Source organism: Canis lupus, chromosome 2 (genome assembly GCF_003254725.2).
Source record: "Canis lupus dingo isolate Sandy chromosome 2, ASM325472v2, whole genome shotgun sequence".
Taxonomy (NCBI): Eukaryota; Metazoa; Chordata; class Mammalia; order Carnivora; family Canidae; genus Canis; species Canis lupus.
Window position 1 is genome coordinate 41,292,911 of NC_064244.1, and position 26,300 is coordinate 41,319,210.

At 34.9% G+C, this 26,300-nt stretch overlaps 1 protein-coding gene across 2 annotated transcripts in view; it reads left to right on the forward strand.

Moving 5' to 3' along the window:
* Positions 1-26,300, forward strand: part of MTREX (Mtr4 exosome RNA helicase) — a 102,607-nt gene that overhangs the window by 19,295 nt on the left and 57,012 nt on the right. For both annotated transcript variants that reach the window (XM_025448004.3, XM_049102613.1), the window contains 11 exons: positions 1,153-1,327; positions 2,603-2,693; positions 5,428-5,552; positions 6,664-6,762; positions 7,256-7,358; positions 9,026-9,157; positions 10,919-10,998; positions 12,476-12,586; positions 14,404-14,505; positions 16,538-16,663; positions 24,418-24,568. In XM_025448004.3, the coding sequence (XP_025303789.1) occupies positions 1,153-1,327; positions 2,603-2,693; positions 5,428-5,552; positions 6,664-6,762; positions 7,256-7,358; positions 9,026-9,157; positions 10,919-10,998; positions 12,476-12,586; positions 14,404-14,505; positions 16,538-16,663; positions 24,418-24,568 (1,295 nt within the window). The remainder of the gene's footprint in view (positions 1-1,152; positions 1,328-2,602; positions 2,694-5,427; positions 5,553-6,663; positions 6,763-7,255; positions 7,359-9,025; positions 9,158-10,918; positions 10,999-12,475; positions 12,587-14,403; positions 14,506-16,537; positions 16,664-24,417; positions 24,569-26,300) is intronic.

The window sequence follows — 26,300 nt, forward strand, 5'->3', positions numbered from 1 at the left end:
GCCCATCTAGTGAATTCTTCATTTTAGTTAATACTTTTCATCTGTAGTGTTTTCATTTATTTATGGTGTAGTTTTGACATCTCTCTTGTAATGGCCTGTTGAATAATTACTTTCTATTTCCTTTCTTAGTACATGACTTCTATTTTCTGGACATGTTTCGGATAGCTGCATTTAAGTCTTTGTCTACTGAGTCCAACATCTGGACCCACTGAGAATTAGTTTCTCATGACTGCTTTTTTCCCCTATGTATGGATCATACTTCCTGTTTCTTTTTGTATCTTCTAAATTTTTGTTCGAAAGTGGACATTTTAGATAATATATTGTAGCATCTCTATATCCTTTTCAGTTTCATATCTATCTCTTAAACTATGTATTTGATAATGTTTGGACAGCTTTTAGTTATTTCAGTGTTTGGAGAGTAAGGTTATATGTTTGTGATGAGTAATATTTTTGTTTCCCCAATTAGATTATGAGCCTGTTTTGGGCCAGAATTATATTTTAAACAAGGACACTCTACCACAGTGCTAACCTTAGTTATCATTTCATAGTCTTTATTTAAATACCTAATAGAATTAAAAAAAAAAAAAAACTACACTATTACATTTTGTTAATAGCTGTGCATGAACTTTTCAAAATTAGAACCCACCATGACTCCCAAGCAAGGAATGATTTGATAATTATTACATGTGGGAAAGAATACATCTGGATGAACTTATTTTTGAAACTCAGAAGAACAAAATTTCATTTTCCAGGGTTTGCTAATTGTATATATGTATGTATAAAGTGACAGGCAGAGCCTCTAAACTTTTGGAGACCCATTTCTAGAACTAAAAGTTTTTTACTTCCAAGAAACAGGGTAACCTTTAGTAATCTTTTGGTATTAGTAATTAAGTTACGTTAATTTCAGTAGTCCACAGTTAAATATTCTTGTTTATTTAGACCACTACACTTCATATTTATTATTATAATTATTATTTTAAGAGCTTGTTACTAGTAAGTAGAATAAGATATTAATGTTCTGCAAAGTCCATTAAGATAAGTAACTAGGGGAAGTTGGGACATAATTTATACATTAATAGAATTTTTAAAAAATTATGTAGTTTAAAGAAAAGGTTTTGAATACTTTATTCTTATTTGCTTTCACATTTTTAGGTATGCCATTGCATTAGCCTTAAGGGAAAAACAGCGTGTAATATTTACCAGCCCAATTAAGGCTCTGAGTAACCAGAAATACCGGGAAATGTATGAAGAATTTCAAGATGTTGGTTTGATGACTGGAGATGTTACTATTAATCCTACAGCATCTTGTCTTGTTATGACCACAGAGGTAATTTATATAATGCTTAATCCAGTTTTTCCTTTTTAATTTTATTAATTTATCTATTCAATTAGAACATCTAATGCTTTATCAGTTGATCTATATAGATAAAATGTAATACTTTATTTTTTGAGTAGATTTACTTGAAAAGGAGAAGTTCACCTTTAAAGGATTTAGTAATTATATAAATTTAAGTGTAAATTATTAATTCTGTTATTTGTCACATGACTGTCATTTCTTTTAAGGTTTTATTTATTTATTAATGAGACACAGAGAGAGAAGGGGGTGCAGAGACATAGAGGGAGAAGCAGGCTCCATGTAGGGAGCCTGACGTGGGGCTCAGCCCCGGGTCTCCAGGTTCAGGCCCTGGGCTGAAGGTGGCACTAAACCACTGAGCCACCCGGGCCACCCATGACTATCATTGATAGAATTATTTTTCACCTAATATTTTTAAAAGACTTACTGTCGGTGACATTGACGGTTTTGCATACATAGATTCATGTAAGTAGTGGCTTTTCTTTCCATTTGATTTTTTATTTTTGCATCTTAGTGTTGATAAAAATACATCAATAACTTTTTAAAAATGTCCAGTTAAGTTTAGCTTCTTCCCCATGGTGATAGTCAAGTTTCACTTAAAACATATATACTTATAATATCTTAGGTTTTGAGCACAGCTATCTTTATACAGATGTATCTTTTATACATTCTTGAATTATATCCCTGCATTTTACAAGGACATGATACAATAGACAGCATAAATTAACTTCTGGTCTGCCAGGCAAAAGCATTGCTCACTTTTCATTCTGGTACCCAAAGTAAGTTTCCATTCCCAAAGCGTTTTTCCATGTGTGGAAGATGTTCTTTAACTCAAAAATCAGAATACTAGTTGCCAGAGAATATCCATGTTGTGAGATGAAGCAAAAAAAATCAGTAAACAGTATAAGGTACCATACATTAAATAGAAGACCATTTTAAGTTACTTTCATGTCCTAGACAATGTGGGTTTTGTGATAAGTATTATATGTACAATAAAGTGGGTTCATATTTAACATATGTGCAGGTAGTGGTGGTAATTCCATGAACTGTATCTAATTAGTAACTGTTGAGAAGTCACTTATTTTGGTTTTAAGAGAGAAGGAATATTATTTGGTTTATGAAACATATTTAAAATATGTAACCTAAAATTATTTTTTTCCATTAAAAAAGCATTTCCAAAATTCCTCTTTAGGAAGATGAACTTCTGTAATGTTAAAATTTTGCTAAATTGTTTATATTTTTTTTTAGATTTTAAGAAGTATGCTGTACAGAGGTTCTGAAGTTATGCGAGAAGTAGCATGGGTCATATTTGATGAAATTCATTACATGAGAGATTCAGGTATGTTCTGTCATGTTGCTGAAATGTGTGCCATGTGTTTTCCTTAAAGGCTTTAGGAATTTTGAATAAGTAGTTGTTGAATGTTGCTTTTAGTTTTCATGTGGCTAGAGTTGTAGTAAACTAAATTGTGGGAAACATGATATAGTATTTCTGATGGGATCTCATTTAAATGCCACTTCTTAAATAGTAACTGGGTGAAAAAAATGCAAATTCATACAAAACAATTGGAATTAAAAAAAATTTTTTTTAAAGATTTTATTTGGGAGAGAGAGAATGAACAAGCAGGGGAGAGAGGCAGAAGGAGAAGAAGCAGCACGCTCCCTGCTGAGCAGGGAGCCTGACTCAGGGCTTGATCCCAGGATCCAGAGATCATGACCCGAGTTGAAGGCAGATGCTTAACCAACTGAGCCACCCAGGCGCCCTGAAGCTAGTTTGCTTTTAATAGAGAACTCTCTAAAATCAGTGTTAAAGAAATTTTTAAGATTTTCAGCCTGGAGTTAACTTACTTGGATTTTTATTAGTATTTCAGTTTTTAAAAACTAAGAAATGTGGGTTTATGGTTAAAAAAATAAAATAAAATAGGGATTATGAAATAAAATGAGAGAAAAAATAAATATCCGTTTACTTGAACCATTACACTGCTGTAGGGAAAAGTAAGTATACTTGGAATTTTGAGTGGAACTGGGAGAGCTACTGTTAACATTTAAAAGTTACATATGTACATATTTAAACTCAGCTTTTATTTAAACTAAAGCACTGAGTTAACGTATATTTATAGTGAAAGTAATATAATTTATGAAATCATTTACCTTTTAAACATTTCACCCCTTTCAAATTCATAAAATTAGGGATCCCTGGGTGGCGCAGCGGTTTAGCGCCTGCCTTTGGCCCAGGGCGCGATCCTGGAGACCCAGGATCGAATCCCACGTCGGGCTCCCGGTGCATGGAGCCTGCTTCTCCCTCTGCCTATGTCTCTGCCTCTCTTTCTCTCTCTCTCTCTCTCTCTCTCTCTCTGTGACTTTCATAAATAAATAAATTTAAAAAATTATAAAAATTATTTAAAAAATTAAAGTTTTTTTTTTTTTTTTTTAAGATTTTATTTATTTATTCATGAGAGACTGAGAGGCAGAGACCTAGGCAGAGGGAGAAGTAGGCTCCCTGCAGGAAACCTGATGTGGGACTCCATGCCAGGACCCCAGCATCATGCCCTGAGCAAAAGGCAGATGCTCAACCACTGAGCCACCTAGGTTCTGAACAGAGCTGTTCTGGTTTTAAAATCATGAATCCTGTATTTGTTTGTTTTAAGAGGAATCTCTCAACTGATTTTTCTAGGGTTTTTTTTTTTTTTCATTTAAATAAAAAGTGACATAGTTTTGCTGCTTATCAAATCTTTCATGTCTAGAGATCACGAGGGTTATTTGGGTGAAAGATGCTATATGGTATAGTAATGGTGTATCTTTGAAATTTGTTGCTATAGGGCAGCCCCCGTGGCTTAGCGGCTTAGTGCCGCCTTCAGCCCAGGGCAGGATCCTGGAGACCCAGGATTGAGTCCCACGTCAGGCTCCCTGCATGGAGCCTGCCTCTCCCTCTGCCTGTGTCTCTGCCTCTCTCTCTGTGTCTCTCATGAATAAATAAATAAGCTGTCTCCTTTCTGCCGCCATCCTGGTTGCGTGTGGTTGACTGTGATCACCATGTCTTCTCACAAGACTTTCAGAATCAAGTGATTCCTGGCCAAGAAACAAAAGCAGAATCGTCCTATTCCCCAGTGGATTTGGATGAAAACTGGTAATAAAATCAGGTACAACTCCAAGAGGAGGCACTGCAGAAGAACCAAGCTGGGTCTATGAGGAAGCATCGCAATCATGAAATAGCAAACATAATTGGCACACATATTTAAGCTGCATGGAGATCACATGTTCCTATCCTATCAAAATGGAAACATCCTTCCTACCTGGCCAAGAGACATGTCTTATCAAGGGAATGATTTTCTCTGTTACTATGCCTCTATACCAGTAGGTTGGTTCAGTAATAAATGTGCCTCTATACCAGTAGGTTGGTTCAGTAATAAATGTAAGACTTTTCAGCTGAGCTGCTGTTGTGTCCTGATTTGTGAAGTACTGAATTCCCCCTCCTGTTAGATCTCACGTAGCACTGTCTGATAGAACTTTCTGCAGTGATAGAAATGGCCCCTGACAACGAAGTATTTAAAGTTTGACTAGGGGACACCTGTGTGGTGGCTCTGTCTGCTAAGCGTCTGCCTTTGGCTCAGGTCTTGACGGGGAGTCAGCACGTCTCCCCCTCTCTGCTCTTCCCCTTGCTCATGTGCTTTCTCTCAAATAAAATCTTTTAACAGTAAGTAAGTAAGTAAGTAAATAAATAAATAGATTTGTTGTTATAACTTTTCTAAAAGGCATTAATTAACTTCTCTTTCTCAAAGTGAGATGGAAATACTATTTCCATTGTCAGGGATTCTTGTTATGCTGTGTGAGAAGGATACCGTGTGGAGCTGTTCTTTGCAGGCTATTATTTCAGAGCACATTGTGTTTTTAGGGGTTTAGTCTACTAACTTTCTACTGGACAAATTCATAGTAAGAACTAAAGTAGTTTTCATTAGGGGGTCTGTGGCTAAAAATATCTTTGTGTAAAGTGGTCTGCATTCTTAATTATTGTGCTTGAGAGAAAATAATATTAGATTACTTGTCAGTAAATTCCAAAGTATATGTATTTTTTTCAGAGCGTGGTGTTGTATGGGAAGAAACTATTATTCTGCTTCCTGACAATGTCCACTATGTGTTTCTTTCGGCTACTATTCCAAATGCCCGACAGTTTGCTGAATGGATTTGCCATTTACATAAACAGGTATTTTTTTTTTTTTTTGGTGTCTTCAATATTTAAAACATTGTAAGTTGGCTCTACTATCTTTTATACTTTGTTCTTGATGCCACTTAGAATTAAGAAGACATTTTAATGTAAAAGTACTTCTCACATCCGGCAAGCTTATCAAAATCATGTGGCTTGGTTTTTACAAGTTTGTATTTCTTTTTTTTTTACAAGTTTGTATTTCTAAGTGCTATCTTAAACCCTGTATATCAACATCTCTGTGAGTAGGGGCTTGTGAGCTAACTCTTAAAAGCTCCTAAGTTGATCTGATGATTTGCCAGGTTTGGAAACTACTGCATTTACTCATAGAGTGAGGCCTTGTAGTAGAGAATTTCCTCTAAGATCTAGTACTAGGACGAAACTGGACGACATCTCCTGAGCATGTGATTTGATTCTTCCTATGTGAACACTGTCAGCCTTTTTACTGACTGTGTTTCCCAATTGTTTTTGTAGTCCAACTTTAGCAGGAGTATAGGACCTTATAACAAGCATTTGTTCATTTGTGCTAAATTTATTCTTGGTTTTATTTTCCTGTCTTTATTTTTCCTTTATACCAGTGTTCTTACAAGTTGTTACCTGTTTTATAAGCTCTCTGATGACATTTTTGTAACATCTGTATTGCTTCTGTAGGATAGAAACCTATTGGATCTTCTGGAGGAGCTAGATCAATCTGCTGATTTACTAAACCTTTGAAAACCCTCTGTGGGGCAGAAAAATCCTATTTTACTTCAGGGAGTATTCTGTGTCACCATACTACTGCTGTGTAGGAACAGGCATCATCTATAATTATGGCATCACAGGTCTAGGGTCTGAATCCAAGATCATTATTGAGACTCATATCATATATTTGGCCCTGATTGATAAAATTGAATAGATGGTAGTATAATTCAGTAGACCTAATTGTTCCACATTTTTCTCTTGCCTGGTTTTTTAAATTTTTTAAGTTTTTTTCTTCTTTTGAAATGTTGAATTCAAAAGTTTATTTCCCCAAGGTCTTTTAGGTAAGTTAAATATACTGTATTATTTTGAAGACATAAAAATGTGTTTAATTGTTGATTTTTTGTTGTTTGTTTGTTTTTTTCTTTTACAGCCTTGTCATGTAATTTACACAGATTACCGGCCTACTCCATTGCAGCACTACATTTTTCCAGCAGGGGGAGATGGCCTGCACCTTGTTGTTGATGAAAATGTAAGGGAGTAATTGTGATTCTTCCCTATAATGTCACCCTTGGTTGTTTATACCTATTTTTCCTAAAACTGAAGTAGAATAGTATAAGTCCATTTTTTTCTTAGGTAGTTTATGGTCCAGAACTGTTGGCTTTGTGTGTATTTTTATTTCCAAAATTATATTTAAGACTTGTGTTTCTCTTAGGCATGAATTAAGATTTTTCTTCTTTTCAGTTTTTTTTTCCTTCTTTTTCAGTGTTTTAAAATGTCTGAAGAATAGGGACTTAGGGCATGTTTCAGACATCTTTTGTTTTTCCAGTTTTAATATCTTTGTCACCTTTTATTACCTATTATGTACAACATTTTTCATTCTTTTACTGACCTTTGTAATAGTTATTACTTTTTTTTTGAGGAAGCTTTGTTTTGAAATATGAAAAAGGCTTGGATTTAAAAAAAAAGGGTTTGGATTGTGGTTAAATATTAGCAAGGTTACATAGAAAAGTATCTGATTCCAGGGTGACTTCAGAGAAGATAATTTTAATACTGCGATGCAAGTACTTCGAGATGCAGGTGATTTGGCAAAAGGAGATCAGAAGGGGCGGAAAGGAGGAACAAAAGGTAAAGTGGAACTTTGTTCACTTTTTTCCCTCAGAAAACTGTATAAATAGATAGTATATGATAAAATGGGATAAAAGGTTCATCTCATTTTCATATATGATATTAAGGTATAATTCACATACTATACAGTTTATCCATTAAAATCTACAATTTTATGGTTATTAGTATATTAACAGAATTATGCAACCATCACAATTTTTTTATTGATATATAATTCACATACCATAAAAATTACCATTTTTAAGTGTGTATGTAGTTCAGTGTATTTTAGTATATTCACAAACTTGTGCGGCCACTAATTCCAGAACATACGCATCGAGTCAGAAAGAAGCCCTGTATCCATTACCAGTTATTCTGTATTTCTCCTAAAGTCTTCTCCTGCCCCTCAACCTCACACAATCAGTAATCTGCAACCTCACACAATCAGTAATCTGCCTTTCTATGTCTATTTTCCTTTTCTGAGTGTTTCAAATAAATGGAATCATAATTTGTGTGGCTTTTTGCAACTGGCTTATTTCATTTAGCATGTTTTCAAGGGTCATCCACGTTACAGCATGTGTCAATCAATACTCTTAAACCCTTTTACAATGAAATAGCATTCCATTATATGAATATATCACATTTTATTTATCCATTCATCAGTTGTTGAACATTTGGGTTATTTCTCTTTGTTGATTGTTGTGAATAATGCTGGTATAAATATTTGTGTTCTCCAATTTTTATATAAATTTATATTTATAAATTTATAAATTTATAAAACATGCATTTATATATAAGCTTATATAAATGTATGTTTTCTTTTCTCTAGAGTGTATACCTAGCAGTGGTATTGCTAAGTCATGGTATTTTTATGTTTAACCTTTTGAATAACTGCCAGAATATTTTCCCAAAATGGCACCTCCATTTTACACTCCCATCAGAAGGTTATGAAGTTTCCATTTCCTCCACATCCTTGCTAATACTCACTATAATATGTCTCTTTGAATATAGTCAGCCTTGTGGTATGAACTGGTAAATCATATGTTTTTTTTTTTTTTTTTAAGATTTTATTTATTCATGAGAGACAGAGAGGTGGAGACATAGAAAGAGGGAGAAGCAGGCTCCATGAGAGGAGCCTGATAGGATGTGATCCAGGGCCCCAGGATCATGACCTGAGCCAAAGGTGGACACTCAACCACTGAGCTACCCAGGCGCCCCTATGATTTTGATTTATATTTTTCTCATGGCTAATGATGTGTTGAGTATCTTTTCATGTGCTTGTTGGCTATTTGTATATCTTATTGGAGAACTACTTATTCAGATCTTTTCCCCATTTAAAAATGAAATTGTCATTTTTTTGTTGTTGTTGAGTTGTAAGAATTCTTTATATGCTCTGAATAGTAGACCCTTACCTATTTTTTCCCATTCTGTGGGTAAAGGTCTTTTCACTTGATTGTTGGTATCGAAGTACAAAAGTTTTTAATTTTAGTGAAATACAGTTTATCTGTTTTTTTTCTTTTGTTGTTTGTGCTATCGGTATCATACCTAAGAATGCTTTGCCTAATAACGAATCATGGAAATTTACTCCTATATAGTTTTTAAGCGTTTATATAGTTAGAGATTTTATATTTAGCTCTATAATCCATCCTGAGTTAATTTTTGGGTTGGTATATGTACTGTTTTTGCAGGACCATCAAATGTGTTCAAGATTGTGAAGATGATTATGGAAAGAAATTTTCAGCCTGTAATTATTTTCAGTTTTAGTAAGAAGGATTGTGAAGCCTATGCACTTCAGATGACCAAATTAGATTTTAACACAGGTACTATATAACTTCAGTACGGTCTTAATGTTATATGAAAATGTAAATATATTTTAATATTGTTAATCTGTTGTGATTAATCTATTGTGTATTGCTAGGATATGCAGTTCATGTTACAGTCACAGGAGGTACTCATGGTACTCATGCATTTGTAAAAGCTTTAAGACCCTATTTTATTTCCTTCTTTTCCTTTCCTTTGTTTTGTTTTATTGGGAGGTATAAAGGTATTACTCTATGTAAAATCCAAAGATCCCTCCTGAAAATATTAGTTTATACCCTCTTGTACTTTATTGCTATAAGCTCCTTTGTTACTGTGGTTCTCTGACGACTTAAGGTTAGGTTTCTTGGTCAGATCACTTTCTGTATAGAAAGTACTATGCTTCATTATTCTAGAAATCCAAACGACTCTCTCTCTCTCTCTCTCTCTCTCTCTCTGTGTGTCTCTCATAAATAAATAAAATCTTTAAGGGAAAAAAAAAAAGGGAAGCCTAGGTGGCTCAGCAGTTTAGCGCCACCTTCAGCCCAGGGCCTGATCCTGGAGAACTGGGATTGAGTCCCATGTCAGGTTCCCTGCATGGAGCCTGCTTCCCCCTCTGCCTGTGTCTCTGCCCCTCTCTCTCTCTCTCTCTCATAAATAAAATCTTAAAAAAAAAAAAAAAAAGAAATCCAAATGAGGATGACCTGTCCTTTACCTAACTGTGGTGTAACCTTTTAAATATAGTAAGATAACTTGTATTAAATTAACCAGTTATTCTCACATATTATTTGTAAGTATAACTTACTTAAATTCACAGAGCTAGGTAGTAGCATAGACTATCAAAACATTCAGCATATTGAATACCATCCCACTTATTATTCAGTTTATCCTTTTACATATGTAATCCTATATAATGAGAAGTAAATAATATCCTCAGTCATCCAGAATCAAATGTCAGTTGCATTGCCTCCATTATCAAGGCACAGAATTAAACCCATGTACTTTTAGAGCTACTTTTTACTTATTCATGAGCAAAATAATAACATATCCTACATAAACTCCTAAAGTTAGTAATATTTTATTTTTTAATTGAGCAAATTACTCAAATATTTTCTTATAACTATCAGTGCTGCATTTGCTTAATGTTGCAGGGTCATATATTGATTAATTGAACAGATGTTTATTGACTACCTGTTATTTAATAGACACTTTATAAGAAGGCAATATAATGTTTAAAAGCATAGGCTTTGGCATTGCTTCTCTAATAGTTAATAGCAGTTTCCATTATTTGCTCTAAACCTCCCTTTCCTCAATAATGGATAATAATAATACCTGTAATCTGTAATTGTTAGACTTAAATATTAGATATATGGCACTTAGTATAATTTTTGTTATTAATTTTGTAATAGGCTACTTTTATTCATAGATTAATTCTGTTAGATATGTTTTGAAAGGCAATGAATGATAATTTTAACCTACTTTTCCTTTTTTTAAAGATTTTATTTGAGAGCACACATGTGCACATGAGCTGGGGGGAGGGGCAGAGGCAGAGAGAAAAGCAGACTCCCTACTGTGTAGGGAGCCCGATGTAGGACTTGATCCCAGGATGCCAGGATCATGACCTGAGCTAAAGGCAGATGTTTAACTGACTGAGCCACTCAAGCGTCCCTATCTACTTTCCCTTCTGTCTTAAATGCTGAATCTACTTTTATTCTTTATAGACTTCTATTCTGTGCAATCTGTGAGGTTTGGTATCACTTATTTACCTTTGAATTTTTTCTTAGATGAAGAAAAGAAGATGGTTGAAGAAGTATTCAGTAATGCCATTGACTGCTTGTCTGATGAAGATAAAAAACTCCCTCAGGTTTGTATTTAGTGTGACTTAAGTAAAGTGGATGTTAAGTGTGATAGCATATTTTCAGTTTGCATTTTTTAGTTTTGTTGCTACATAGTGTATTGTTTACATACTGCAGTAAATAAGTTGTACACTGGAATGATACTTTGATTTATATTTTATACTTTTTTTTTTTTATTTTACACTTCTGAAAAGATGACAAGACAAAAGATGTGCTGTCTAAGGGAATTCTTCTCTGAAAGCTTGCATGGTCTAGAAATTACTTCTGTTCCTAATAATACAAAGTTATTAGTGCTAGTTTTAAGTCACTAAATTTCTTTCTTTTTTTTTTTTTTGAGAGAGAGAGAGAAAAAACATGAGCAGGGGTTGGGCTGGGGGAGGGGGAGACAGAGAATCCCAAGCAGGCTCCATGCTAAACACAGAGCTGGACGTGGGGCTCCATCTCATGACCCTGAGATCATGACTGAAATTGAGTCGGATGCTCAACTGACTGACCCATCCAGGCTCCCCAAAGTCACTAAATTTTTTAATTCCTAAGGCTACCAAAGAAAACATCTAATGAAAGTCATATGTTTAGTGAGGAATTTGATGTCTACTCTGCTTTTGATCCAGTGGATTTTTCCTTTGCTATTGGAATTGCCTGGGGATTTCTAAAATATACTGATGACTGGGGGCCACTCTCAGAGGTTCTGATTTAATTGGTCTGGTGTGTATTGTTGTAGAAGATTTTTTTGTAATTTTTTTTCCCAGCTGAATTAGTATTTGAGGGCTAAGGCTTGTCTTTATACATCTTTGTTATTGTAGCACAGTTCTAGTAGTAGATATGTGGGACGCCTGAGTGGCTAAGCGGTTGAACATCTGCCTCCAGCTTAGGGCTTGATCCCGGGATCCGGGATCGAGTCCCACATCGGGCTCCTTGCAGGGAGCCTGCTTCTCCCTCTGCCTGTGTCTCTGCGCCTCTCTCTCTGTCTCTCTCTGTCTCTCATGAATAAATAAATAAAAATCTAAAAAAAAAAAAAGTAAATATGTAATGACAATTGCTTAAGTGTTAATGAGGATGACTCTTTCATAATTCATTTGCTTTTAGATGAAGTACGTATTTATGTAAAGTAGGCTATATAGTTATTTATTTTTATTTGGAGGTGACTAGTATTTATTAAGTTTATATTGTGCAGATACAAACTTTGCCCTCATTGCTCTTAGTATTTTGGGAGATGAAGTGATGCTGGAAGATTTGAGGCAGCAATGCATATGAGTTTTATTTAAAGTATATCTTGTATTAAGGAAAGCGAGGGAGAATTATACTGAATTTTGAGTTTAATAATCTATGGGAATATGGGCTTGGTTTTTGCTTTTATTCTGAAAAAGTTATAACATTTCCTTAAACAGCCTTTTTTGATGCCCACTTTTCTTAATTTGGTTAGTTTAACATTTTTTATTTCCCTTTTTGTACATCCTTGAGAAATAAACATTATTCCAATCACAGGTTGAACATGTACTTCCTCTTTTGAAGCGAGGGATTGGTATTCACCATGGTGGTCTACTTCCTATTTTGAAAGAAACTATAGAAATTCTATTTTCTGAAGGATTGATAAAGGTAAGATTTTACTTTTATTATGCCTTAGAATTCTGTTGTATGAATAGTTTGAAAACTATTGTTACTGTTGTTTTTTTAAGTAGTCTCTACCCCCAACATGGGGGATGAACATAAAACCCTGAGATTAAGAGGTGCATGCTCTGTCAGCTGAGCTAGATATGTGTCTAAACAGTTTGAAAATTGAGAACACTGTTTATAGGCAGCAGTGTGTGTGTGTGTGTGTGTGTGGTTTTTGTTTTTGTTTTTGTTTTTTAGATTTTTATTTATTTATTCATGATAGACACAGAGAGAGAGAGAGAGAGAGAGGCAGAGACACAGGCAGAGGAAGAAGCAGGCTCCATGCCAGGAGCCTGATGCAGGACTCCATCCCTGGACTCCACGATCACGCCCTGGGCCAAAGGCAGGTGCCAAGCCTCTGAGCCACCCAGGGATCCCTGTGTATATGTGTTTTAAATAAGGTCCTGTGGAATGACTTAGATAATGAACTTGATTTTTAAAAGCCGGGGGTGGGGGGGATCACATCAGGCTCCTTGCATGGAGCCTGCTTCTCCCTCTGCCTGTGTCTCTGCACCTCTTTCTCTGTCTCTCATGAATAAATAAATAAAATCTTTAAAAAAAAAAATGAATTGGTCACTGTTTCCACCTACATCCTGATAAAGCCCTGTTGATGTTCCTTCGTTAGATTATTGTTGAGGCTCATTTTAAAGAATCTTTTCTTTAAACTATAAGTGATACTCGGTGGTGGTGAAAGTCAAACAGAGGAATTGTAAATAAATTAAAAAATGAAACACCATCATTCCCCTTTACTTCCCAGGAATATCCACTAGGAAACATACAGATAATACTTGTTTTTAAACAAAAAATTATACTCCCCATGTTATTATCCAGTTTGTCATATGTGTATCTTTTCATTTTTTTAATAGGTGAATAGCATTCTGTTGAGTTGATGCAGTAAGATGTTTTTATCTCCTTCCCTGTTCATGAAAATTTAGATTAAAAGTACTTCAGTAACTTTACTTGTATATAAATACACACTTTTGTGTGCTTAAGCTACACAGTTTTTTGTGTGTTCTTATTAGTAAAGTCTTAAAAGTGTACTTAGTCACTGATTCTGTTCTCCCCTCAGAGAGATTCTAAGGGTGACTCCAAAATTGTACCATTAGTCAGAAAGCCAGGAAATGTGACTTTGTGTTTCGAAAAGTAATCTATAGTCTTGTGCTTTGTACATTAGACCAGTAGTAGTATCCTCTTCAAGTTACTACCACTGGAATTTAAGAAAGACTTTTTTTCCTGAATTAGAAATTTTCTGGAACACAAGGGACATTAGGTATTATTTAGTAATTTTACATATAAAATACTGAAATATTTTTTAGTATTTTATTTTTTTTAATTTATTTTTTATTGGTGTTCAATTTACCAACATACAGAATAACCCCCAGTGCCCGTCACCCATTCACTCCCACCCCCCGCCCTCCTCCCCTTCTACCACCCCTGGTTCGTTTCCCAGAGTTAGCAGTCTTTACGTTCTGTCTCCCTTTCTGATATTTCCCACACATTTCTTCTCCCTTCCCTTATATTCCCTTTCACTATTATTTATATTCCCCACATGAATGAGAACATATAATGTTTGTCCTTCTCCGACTGACTTACTTTTTTTAGTATTTTAATAAGACAACATGCTAAGACTAGCATATTGTCTTATTGTTACAGTCTCATTAATTTTGAAAATTAATTTTTGTTTATACTTGAAAATTATAAAACTAGTTTCTCAGCTCTATAAAATACATGTTTAATTATATAATTATTCAATTTTTTAGGCCTTATTTGCCACAGAGACTTTTGCTATGGGAATTAATATGCCAGCTAGAACTGTTTTATTTACAAATGCCCGGAAATTTGATGGGAAAGATTTCAGATGGGTAAGTAAAATAATTAATATATTGGAATAGTTTTTATCTTTACTTGTTTTACCTAAGGTGATTTGGGCTTATGTAATCTTTGAGACTTTCAGTTCTAAATACTGAAGAACTTATACCTGAACCCGTAAACAAGTTTGTCAAGGTTAGACTTCAGATCCTTCGTTTCTATCTGTTAGCCAAAAACAAAAACAAAAAACCCAACATAGAAATGAAATCCCCCTTGGTGAAAGAGTTTCATGATGAGAGATAAGTGTGCAGATGATTTATGAGTGCTTTAAAGCATTTTAAATATATCTGGAATGTTCATTTCTTAAAGATTGAGAGTATAAGGCACCAAATCTATATTGGCTTCAGTTGCAGCTCCCTATTTTATCTTTCAGGTTTAAAATAGAAGTTTTTTTTTTTTTTTCTTCTTCTTCAAAGATTTTATTTATTCATAGAGACAGAGAGAGAGAGGGAGTTAGAGACACAGGCAGAGGGAGAAGCAGGCTCCATGCAGAGAGCCTGACTTGGGACTCGATCCAGGGTCTCCAGGATCACGCCCTGGGCTGTAGGCGGCACTAAACCGCTGCGCCACCGGGACTGCCCTAAAATAGAAGTTTTAACAGGTTCACACATAATATCCTTTCTAAGAAGGAAGGAGAAAAAGTTGGAACAATGGGTAAAACAGTGAATTTGGGTAGAAAGTAAATTCTTAATCCAGAGCCAACCCGTTCAGGAAACAGTTACTAAATTAAAACTTCAAAAGTTAAACAAAGCAGGTGAAAGTTGGCAGATGTGCAATAAAATGTTGTGTTATGGATTCTGAGAAGTATATACAGACTAGAGCAAGAGAAAAGAAATCTCTTGTATATAAGGGGTAATGGAAGGCTTCATTAGAGAAGGCAGTCCTAAAACAGAAACAGCAGCACATGGGTATTAACTAGGTAGACAGTGGAGCTTCACAGGGGTGAAAAGCAGATAAATTTCTAGTCTGAGTATCCAGAACAAGCCAAAGACTCAGATAAACTGGCATTGGGAGAAACTTAAGTAGTCAGCTACTGCAGTTAACGTAATCCTTGAAAGTGGTGATTCTTTTCTACTTAGAGAAGTTTCTGCCAGTAATTACTAATCATAGAAATACTGAAAAGTGTTCATGGTAGATCGTAAAGACAAAGCATTTTTTTCTTGGTTTGTTTTATTTTAAAATGTATTAGATGCTATACAAAAGAGAAATAGTAATGATCAGGTGCCATTTCTCTTTAGAAACTTTTACATAGTCTTCAAAAATTTTCTATAACCTGTAACTTTTTAAAATTGAACTTTTAGTAATTTAATTCATGTAGTATATGATTCCTGTTCATAATGCAGCTAACAGTTTCATGTTTATATTTAAAATAATGTAAGTTTAAAATATCTTTATAATCTGTTTAAAATTACTTAATTCTCCAAAGAAAATTGATGCCATAAGAAAATAAGTAAATAAGTCATTTGTGACTTTACATGCTTCTTGGCATCCTAAGGACCCTATGGTAAGACTGCAGAGCATAGTGGGTAATTGAACTTAAGAAAGCAATCTTTTCTTGATAATTCAGTATCATATTATTAAACCTAAAAATCATAGTGTGCTATACTGTAATGATGCCCTTGGGCGCTGCTGAGATTCTTTTGCATTGCCTTTTTGAAATGTTCTTTTCAAATCTTTCTTAGGATTAGTTTTTTTTTTTTGTTTTTCCTGGTGCCTTTGTTGCTCTCAGATACTTTAAAAATAAATGTTTGTTTTATATTAATCTCTTTTTGCAAATTAAGAAATCTATTATGATCAAGTCAGAATTGATATTTAGTAGACTTTGAGTCCTTCTTTGATTTCTTAGACTTTAGTGTTTTCCATCATTTTGGAGCTAAAATTTAGCTCCAAAAGTTGATATTTTTAATCATGTTTCCTTTTGTGGAATATATAACTTGTGCTTTTATATTTTGTGATGAAAATTTAAGAATACTTTTTTCACTAGGTTGTCTCCTAAACTCTGGATTTTGAATTATGTTCACACAGATTTCCTCTGGTGAATACATTCAGATGTCTGGTCGGGCTGGAAGGAGGGGAATGGATGATAGAGGAATTGTAATTCTTATGGTGGATGAAAAGATGAGCCCAACAATTGGAAAACAGCTACTTAAGGTAACCAAGTTAAGATGCTGTGCTCTCACCAGCAATTTAAGAAACATACTTCGGGAGCCACTTTGAAATTAGTTATGTCGATTCAGATACCTTTCTAAGTAGATGAATTAATTTAGTAAACTATCTAGGCTTAAAAGGTAGAAGAGGATAACTGAGCAAAGTGCCGATTATACCCTACTTTCTGTTCTAATAAGTAAAGAGTAACTCATGCAATGGAAGGCTTGTAAAGATCCCCACAGAAGGCAAAAATGTTTTCTTTACCCTCCAAATTTAAGACAGTCTCTATAACTGCCTTCTCTACTGAACAAATTGCTCTTCACCTATCAGAACAGGAAGTAGGGCACATGATATCAGTGTTTTGGGCAGTTACCTTCTCTTAACTTTGCAAGTCTAGATATCTTTTTATTTTTTTTATTTTTATTTTATTTATTAATTTTTTAAAAAAGATTTTATTTGTTTATGAGAGACAGAGAGAGAGAGAGAGAGAGAGAGAGAGAGGCAGAGAGGCAGAGACATAGGCAGAGGGAGAAGCAGACTCCATGCAGGGATCCTGACGTGGGACTCGATCCGGGACTCCAGGATCACACCCTGGGCTGAAGGCAGGTGCTAAAACCAATGATCCACCCAGGGATCCTATATCCAGATATCTTAATTAAATCTACAATCTACCATTCTAATACTGCCTCTTAGTGGTTCATAATTATCTCCATAAATGAATTCAAGTATTTAAGCTTTATTTTAAATTAGCTTGTTTATTTTATTTAATATTTATCTTTTGGATTATTTTAAGAGTTTTGTTTTGGAGAGCTTCTCAGGGAGGTTTGGCCTGGTTGCTCTTCTTCTCCTTCTCCAAGCATTAAGGAGTTACTAAATTCCTAGAAAAACTCTTAGTAAGATGAGAAACTTAGCAATTAAAACTTTAAAATTAACTGCCACATCATTAACTAAAGCTCCAAAACATGTTAAGTCCTACATAGGTCAGTATCTCTCTGAAACAGACTCTTTTCAATTTCAAAGACTTGTGAACAGCAAGGAGAATTTGAGATATGGTTGTGGGACATCTGGTATACTAAAGCAAAAATAAAAGTGTATGTTTTTTAAAATACATGTTTTATGTGAGTGAAGACAAAGCTTGTCTGTATATATTCATAGTGATCGTATGGTATCTTATTTTCACTTTTAAAGATTAACACTTGGAAACCTATTTTTTAAAAAAGATTTTATTTATTTACTAGATGGCTCAAGTGAGCATGAGTGGGAGGAGGGGCAGAAGGAAAAGCAGACTAAGCAGATTCCTTGCTGAGCAGGGAGCCAGACATGGGGCTTGATCCTAGAACCCTGGGATCATGACCTGAGCCAAAGGCAGAAGGTTAATCAACTGAGCCACCCAGGCACCCTAGAAACCTATTTTTAAGTGTACATGTAACTTTAATTCTTCATATAAAGAAAATAACACAAGATTGAAAATTTGTATTTTTAGTCTTCAAATTGTGCCAGATATAATAAACACTATTTTTCTTTCTTTGTGCTCTGAATAGAAAAAGTTGAATCAGGTTGTCAATAGTAGGAGGTAATATTTTAATAACAGCATCTGGTTTCTTTAGTACAGATTTTTCATTCTATTTACTTATAAAATAATGTTATTGTCTATTGCTACAGGGTCATACAGCATCTCTAGAGCTTTTTTATTTTGTTTGATCAAAACTTTATGACCTTTGATTAGTACCCCATTACACCCCTCCTCATTCTCTGAACATCTGTTCATTGTCTTGATTTTGATTCTTTTGGATAAATAGAGTAGAATTGCCAGACCATATGTAGTTCTTTTTTCTTAAATTTTTATTGAATATTTTTACTGTTTTCCACAGTGGCTATACCGTTTTGCCTTCTGTCAGTGTGCAAGGATTCTAATTTCTCCATCATTTCTTAAATGAACTTTTAAAAACAGCTTTATTGAGATACAATTCATATTGCATACAGTTCACCCATTTTCATGGTTTTTAATGTATTCACAGAGTTTTGCTATCATCTTAACAATAAATTTTGGAACATTTTTATCAGCCCAAAAAGAAACTTTATTGTCATTAATAATCATTCCCTATTTCCCTCCTACCTCTTCCCTTTCCCCTAAGCCCTAGGCAAACCACTAATCTACTCTTTGTCTCTATAGAGTTGCCTGTTCTAGGCATTTCATATAAATTTAGTCAGATATGGGACTCCTGGGTGGCTCAGTGGTTGAGTGTCTGCCTTCAGCTCAGGGCGTGATCCCGGAGTTCTGGGATCAAGTCTCCTATCAGGCTCCCCACTGGAAGCCTGCTTCTACCTCTGCCTATGTCTCTGCCTCTCTCTTTCTCTTTCTGTCTCTCATGAATAAATAAATAAAGTCTTTAAAAATAAATAAATTCAGATAATATGTGATCTTTTGTATCTGGTTTCTTTAGCATAATATTTTCAAGGTTTATCTGTATTTGTAATATGTATCAGGACTTCACTCCTTTTTTTGATGAATATTGCTCTTTTTGGCTATATTACAACCTATTTATCCATCTATCAGTGGATGTATATTTACGTTGATTTGGCTGCTATGATTGTTCTTTACAAGTTTTATGTAAACATGCTTTTATTTCTTTTGGGTATATTACCTGTGAGTAAAATTGCTAGGTCATACATAATTCCATATTTAACCTTTTGAGGACCCACCAGACTGTTTTCCTCAGCAGCTATACCATTTTATTTTCTCATCAGCAATATAGAAGGGTTCTCATATCCCTGCATTCTAGCTAACACCTATTATCTGTCCTTTTAACTTACAGTGATCATCCTAGTGAGTGTAAAGTGGTACCTTTCACTTTGAATGCTATATAGTTTGAGTTGTCAAAAGGATACAGTATCTGCTTTCTTATGATGCTGCAGTTATATAAACAAATATGTGTGTATCTCCGTTTCTTGATTTCTGGACACATTTATTGAGACTAACTGTTCTACTATTTTTTTTGTCCTCTAGGATTTTTTTTTCAGGTGATTTTATTATCATTAAAGAATTTGTGGGCAACTTATTCAGAAAAATAACAATTAACAGTTAAATGAATATTCAACTTGTCTTGGGCTTTGAAACGATTGCTATTACCATCCCAGTTCTATAAATGAATAAAACATACAGGGGCTAAATAATTTTTCAGATGTCATATTGTTGTTAAATGGCAAATTCTGATTTTAAAGTCAGGCAGTTTGGTGTCAGTGCATGCTTCTAAACACCATGTGCTGTTGCTTCTCAGTATCTCACGCAAATAGATTTTTATTTACTGACTCAAACTGAATTTGGCGTGACAGCACTTTGTTCTTTTGACCTTAATACGATATATAAACTAATAGCCAAAACAACGTAATATATACATCATTAAAACGTCAGGTCTGTTTTCTTTTAAGCAACAGTGAGTGAGATTTGCTCTTAATAGGACTTTAATAGAGCATTTATTTTCTCAAGAACTAAAATGTGTAGATTATTCCACGTTATTGTATGTAAAACTAATTAGTATGCTTTATATACATTTGTAAAATTTGGATCTGTCACATCTATCATTTATCCTGTTAGGTTAAATAGTCTTACAAAGATAGCAGAATACATGTGTTTATTGCTTGTTGACTAAAGATTATTTTTTTAACATTTCTCATATCTGAGCATGCACACACACTTATATATTTGTGCATGTAAATCATTTAATCATGCACTTAAAATATTTTAATAATTTCTTTAACAGTTTGGTATGACCTAAATTTCAGTATTTACAAGGGTCCTTAGGTAGTCATTATTGATGAATAGAGTATTATTACAGTAAAATTATATTTTGGGTTGTCTGGCAGCATGTTGATTAAATTGGAAGGGAAATAGAAACCAGAGTAGTTACGATGATAGTTGTAGTGATCTCTCTAAATCAGATTTGATGAAACTTTGAAGTAGGGAGATAGCAGAGGTAAAGAAACAAAAGAACTAATCTAAGATACATAAGAGGAAATAATCTGCAACCATGGATTGATTGAAATTTTTAAAGGGGATAAAGTAGAAGAAAGACCTTCGAAATTGGAATTTAAATGTTAATTTCATTAACCATTAATCAAATTATAATTGAACTATCCTGAGTTCACTCCTCGCAGAGTCACAGAAATTACTCCAGGTGGAGTTGCCACACAAAGGATTTTATTCACAACAAATAAGGAGGTCACAGGAAGTAACTTCCCGAGTTGTGATTCCCTGAGCAATGGTGAATGGATTCCCTTTATTTAGTGTTAGGAGGAATATTGAGCCTTGTCATCGTTCTTTCTTAGGTGGGGATTTTAGTATTATAATGAGCTAAGGTAACTGTCAGTCATTCTTTGGTTCATATGTGCAGATGAGAATCTGGGATTGAATTCAAGCTGGTCTGGGTAGTCTTGAGCTCCTCATCAAGGCAGTTGTTACTGCTTGAAGGGTAGTTTCTGTTTCCTCATGGGATGTTTAATGACTTGGGAATCTTTTGCCTCAGTTAAGAGATCAGCTAGAAGGAAGGGCTTAAGGAAGAATGTGGAACAAAGGTCAGTGAGTATAATCACATAAGCAGTAAAGATCAGATTTTGGGGTCTAGCTTGTGACAAAATCAGTAATCTTACTAACAGTCTTTGTAAGAGTGACTGACACTCAGTAATGGGAAAAAGCAAGAGAGATAAATTTCATTTTAGGTAGTGTAACCATATTATTTATCAGCCAAATTCCATTACTGTAGGAGTGGAAGAGGATGCTTTTAATAATTATACCTATACAGCAGATTAACTTGTAGACTATCTTGGGGTCACTTAGATAAAATGTCACAATACCAACTTGAGTTTCAGGTAACTGAGAATTCTGGTAGGTGTATTCTACAGCAATTGAGAATACAGAAGTATGGGATGCCTGGGTGACTCAGCTGTTGAGTGTCTGCCTTCGGCTCAGGGCGTGATCCTGGAGTTCCAGGATGGAGTCCCACATTGGGCTCCCTGTGAGGAGCCTGCATCTCCCTCTGCCTATGTCCTTCTCTTTGTGTCTTTCATGAATAAATAAATAAAATCTTAAAAAAAAAACACACAGAAGCAGAGCTTGCACTTAGAAATAAACATTGGTAATATTGAAGCCCAAAATTTGTGAGAGGAGATAGAAAAAAAATAACAGAAAAGTAAGGGCTGGGATCCCTGAGTGGCTCAACGGGTTTAGCACCTGCCTTCAGCCCAGGGCATGATCCTGGAGATCCAGGATCGAGTCCCACATCAGGCTCCCTGCATGGAGTCTGCTTCTCCCTCTGCCTGTGTCTCTGCCTCTCTAGCTCATTCTGTGTCTCTCATGAATAAATAAATAAACTCTTAAAAAAAAAATAGAAAAGTAAGGGCCGTGTCTGTTTGCAAAATGGTAAAATAGCTAAAATTGTCTTTAAATTCCTCTCTCCTCCAAGAATTTGGTTTTTGTATTAACTTCACATCTCCCTTTGGTCCTATTTTTTTTCTTTCTTTTTTTTTAAGATTGTATTTATTTATTCATGAGAGACACAGAGAGGCAGAGACATAGGCCGAGGGAGAAGCAGGCTTCCTGCAGGAAGCCTGATGTGGGACAAGTCCCAGGATCCCGGGATCACAACCTGAGCCAAAGGCGGACTCTCAACCACTGAGCCACCCAGGTGTCCCTTGGCCTTAGTTTCAAGGAAAGTCCATAAACATCAAGGTTTTAGGGACTTATTAACTATGCCCCTAGGGCGAATGGCTCTTAATATTTCAGGAGTTAGGAATACTTTTCATTTAAGGCTGTGGTGAAAACTCTGCTTCTCATAAAATCCTATATGCATACATATAAAATTATGCTATAACGTTGGTTTGTGGACCTCAATTTAAGAGCCCTTGACTACCCTAAAGTATTCATGTGTTTTACTATGCCATTTAGAAATACATAGCATGCTATGTGACATTTCACTTCTAAATATTTCAGTATACATCTCCCCAGAATTTGATTATTCTCCTATTGTACCTGGGGTGTAGAGGTGCAAAAGCACCTGGGTCCAGGGGTCCCAAACAGAGCAGGTTTAGCTACTCACCTCAGGCAAAATTTAAAGAGAAACAAGTGGTAGTGAAACAAAAAGGCAGTTTATTTCAGGCAAGCCAGTACCAGGAAGACAGTGGACCAGCATTTCAAAGACTGTCTCCAAAGTGCCGAAAGTACTTCACAAGTTTATATAAGGAAAATGTGGGACAAAGTTCCCTGGGTACATGCGGTGGGTGGGGAGGGGGTGGTTACAGATCAAGTTGTTCATCTTCTTGGGCTTAGTCCTGGGCAGAGTCTTTCTGGCTCAAGGAAGTCCTTGAGGAGGTGGTTTCAGTTTCCACCAGGGGATGCTTTGCCTGTAGCGTCTTTTGCCTGAGTTAAGAGATATGCTGGAAAGAAGAACATTAATTGATCAGAAAGTTTGAGGTCAGAGTGGTAATTGAAGTCCTTTCTCACTATGTGTAACTACAAAACCATTTTCATTCTTAAGTATTTACATTTAAAAATATATTTCTGGGGGCACCTGGGTGGGAATGGCTCAGTTGGTTAAGTGTCTGCCTTCTGCTCAGGTCATGATCCCAGAATCCTGGGATTGAGGCCCACGTTTTGAGCCTGCTTCTCCCTCTCTCTGCTCGTACATTCTCTATCTCTGTCTCTTTCTCTCTCTCTCTAAAATCTTGAAAAAAAAATTTTTTTTTTCAAGATTTTATTTATTTATTCGTGAGAGACACAGAGAGGAAGAGGCATTGGCAGAGGGAGAAGCAGGCTCCGTGCAGGGAGTGCGATGTGGGACTCGACCCCAGGTCCCTGGGATCACGCCCTGAGCTGAAGGCAGACGCTCAACCACTGAGCCACCCAGGCGTCCCTAAAAAAATATTTCTGAAGAAACATTGCTGAAAGAAAATTTTAGATCTCAAAGAAGTATTTTTGGTAGAAACTTTTCGTGAGTTAAGGTCACTCTGTGTAGATAAATATTTTATTCTGCCTAGCCCTTAGTCTTGCCCTTCTTTGGTAACAGTCACAGTTAAGAGAAAGAAGAATTATGAAAATGTAGATAAAGAATGGTCTGTAAGTTGGGGAAGAGGAACACTTAACTTTTCATATCACTCCAGACAGCTGAGTTTTAAGGTGCTAATTTTTATTTGGATATCATTCTGAGGTGAATTTAGTACAGTCTGTCAGCACAAGCTAGGTTGTGTACAGTAAAAATCCCTAAATTTAACTTATTTAAAGGTTTATTTCTCTTGTTCAGGGCAGATTTATAAAGAAGGTTCTGCTTATCATTGTTTAGGGATGCAAGATGATGGAGGAACCACACCTTGAACATTAACAGTCACTATGCCAGAGGGAAAAAGACTGCTTTTCACACCAACAATTAAATACTTGGCCAGAAAGTGACCCATCATTAACAGTTTGTTTGCCCCACCCACCACGGGTGAGAAAGTGTAATCTTATCAAGTGCCTAGAAGGCAGAGAGCTAAACATAGTTGGTAAACAGTATTTTAACTAGTACTATTCGTACTTAGTGGATTTTTTTTCCCCATTACAATTTCCCAAAGATCAACTGTTTATCACTTTGTATTGGTCATTTAAAGGAAAGAACTTAATGCATTTCTATAATATTCCTTAAATGGATTAAATTATTAAGCAGTTTTTTAAGTATCTATGTAAATCATATTTGAAAAATCCCAACATTGACTTTTTTTTTTCCTCTTAGGGCTCAGCTGATCCTCTAAATAGTGCTTTTCATTTGACCTACAACATGGTTTTGAATTTACTACGTGTAGAAGAAATTAATCCTGAGTACATGTTGGAAAAATCCTTTTACCAGTTTCAGCATTATAGAGCAATTCCAGGAGTAGTAGAGAGTAAGTATAAAATTATTCTATCAAAGTCTTCTTAGCTAGTAGAGTAAAGAGCACAATCACTGCCTTATTGGCTGCCTAGGCTATTGTTTATTTTCTGGTTAGCCATATCTTGATTTTTACATAAAGTAAGAACTGTGCTCTGGTCATTACGACCAATGAGAACATTTTAAAATAAAAGTAAGAAAACCCTGTTAGTACACCTTTCTGTAATTGGTTCAAATTAGATATAATTTATTGTTGTAGGCATATTACATGATAGCTCATGTTCATGAATCATGATATAACAAAAAGCCAGATATACTAAAATTTGACCTGTAAGAAGGATGTGTATATTATTAGTCTTGGCCTTGTATTGTTTTCTCATTATAAAAAAATGCCACAGCATAAGTTTATAAATGATTAAGGAAATTTAATGCTTCTGTGGGATTTGAGTTCAGCCTTTTAGAATTTCTAGCTCCTAATATGATGATGCTTCCTAAAGTTCAGAAAGTAAGTGTTTTATGGTAACTCTGTTCAAGTAGAATTGTGTACTGATCCTTATCTTAAAGGATATTTTGGCTGATTATCATATAGAGTGGATTAAAACCTAAAACAGAGGCATAGATTGAAAATACTGGTTTGGGTAGATCTTACAAAAATAATGCATAGTCATTGTCAAGCAGAAAAACAGGGACATTGAATAAAAGATACAGAGGAGAGTTAAAATCATTTGGACTTTACACAGAGCCAACCTAAGCAGTTCGTAGTTTTCCAACTTTTTTCTTTCTCATAAATTTTTTTTTCTTAACGTGGGATTAAATATATTAATTCTCCCTTTATCCACAGTTACATGTTCTAGGATTCCCAACAGATACCTGAAACCACAGATAGTACTGAACCCTATATATACTATGTTTTTCTGTATACATATATGCATTCCTGTGGTAAAGCTTAATTTATAAAGTAGGCACAATAAGAGATTAACAATAGTAACTAATAGAACAATTTTACCAATATATTATAAAAAAAGTTTTGTGAATATGCTCTCTAAAAATATCTTAACTCTTTACTCACCTTTTTTGTGATGATGTGAGATGGTAAAATACCTACATAATCAGGTGAAGAGAGAAGTAAATGAATCAGTCACTGTGATGTAGCATTAGGCTCCCTTATGTACTGTCTGAAGGAAGGTGATCTCTATTTAGACTGTATTTGAACACAAGTAACTGAAACCACAGGAAAAAAAAACTGTGGATAAGGGGGAGAACTACTGTATGCAGTTTTTATAAAAGTATACTGATGGTACTTATCTTAGCATCTTTTGTTAAATATTTACTTTATGCCTAGCCTTGTGTTAATACTTTATGTTCATTATTGGCTCGATGATTCTGGCTTTTTAAAATTTAATCTCAAATATCCTTTCAAAGTATGATTTTATGATTACATAATATTTCCATTTTATATGTGTGCTGTGATTTATTTAACGATAAAGGTAAATTTGAGATACTTTTCTATCACAAGTATTAGTACACTCAACTCAATTTTTATGTAGCCAAAAGTAAATGAATTATAATAATGTGCCTCAAAGGAAAAAGGCTTAAAACATCCAAGTGTGTTAAAAATTTTTTTCTTTTTCTTTAACCTTACCTGGATAATAGATCATAATTATTTCCTCTTACATTAACTTATCAGGTCTTAAGAGAGGCTGTTTCATTACAAACTATAGATCTGGAAGGAGCTTTGGCATCATTTT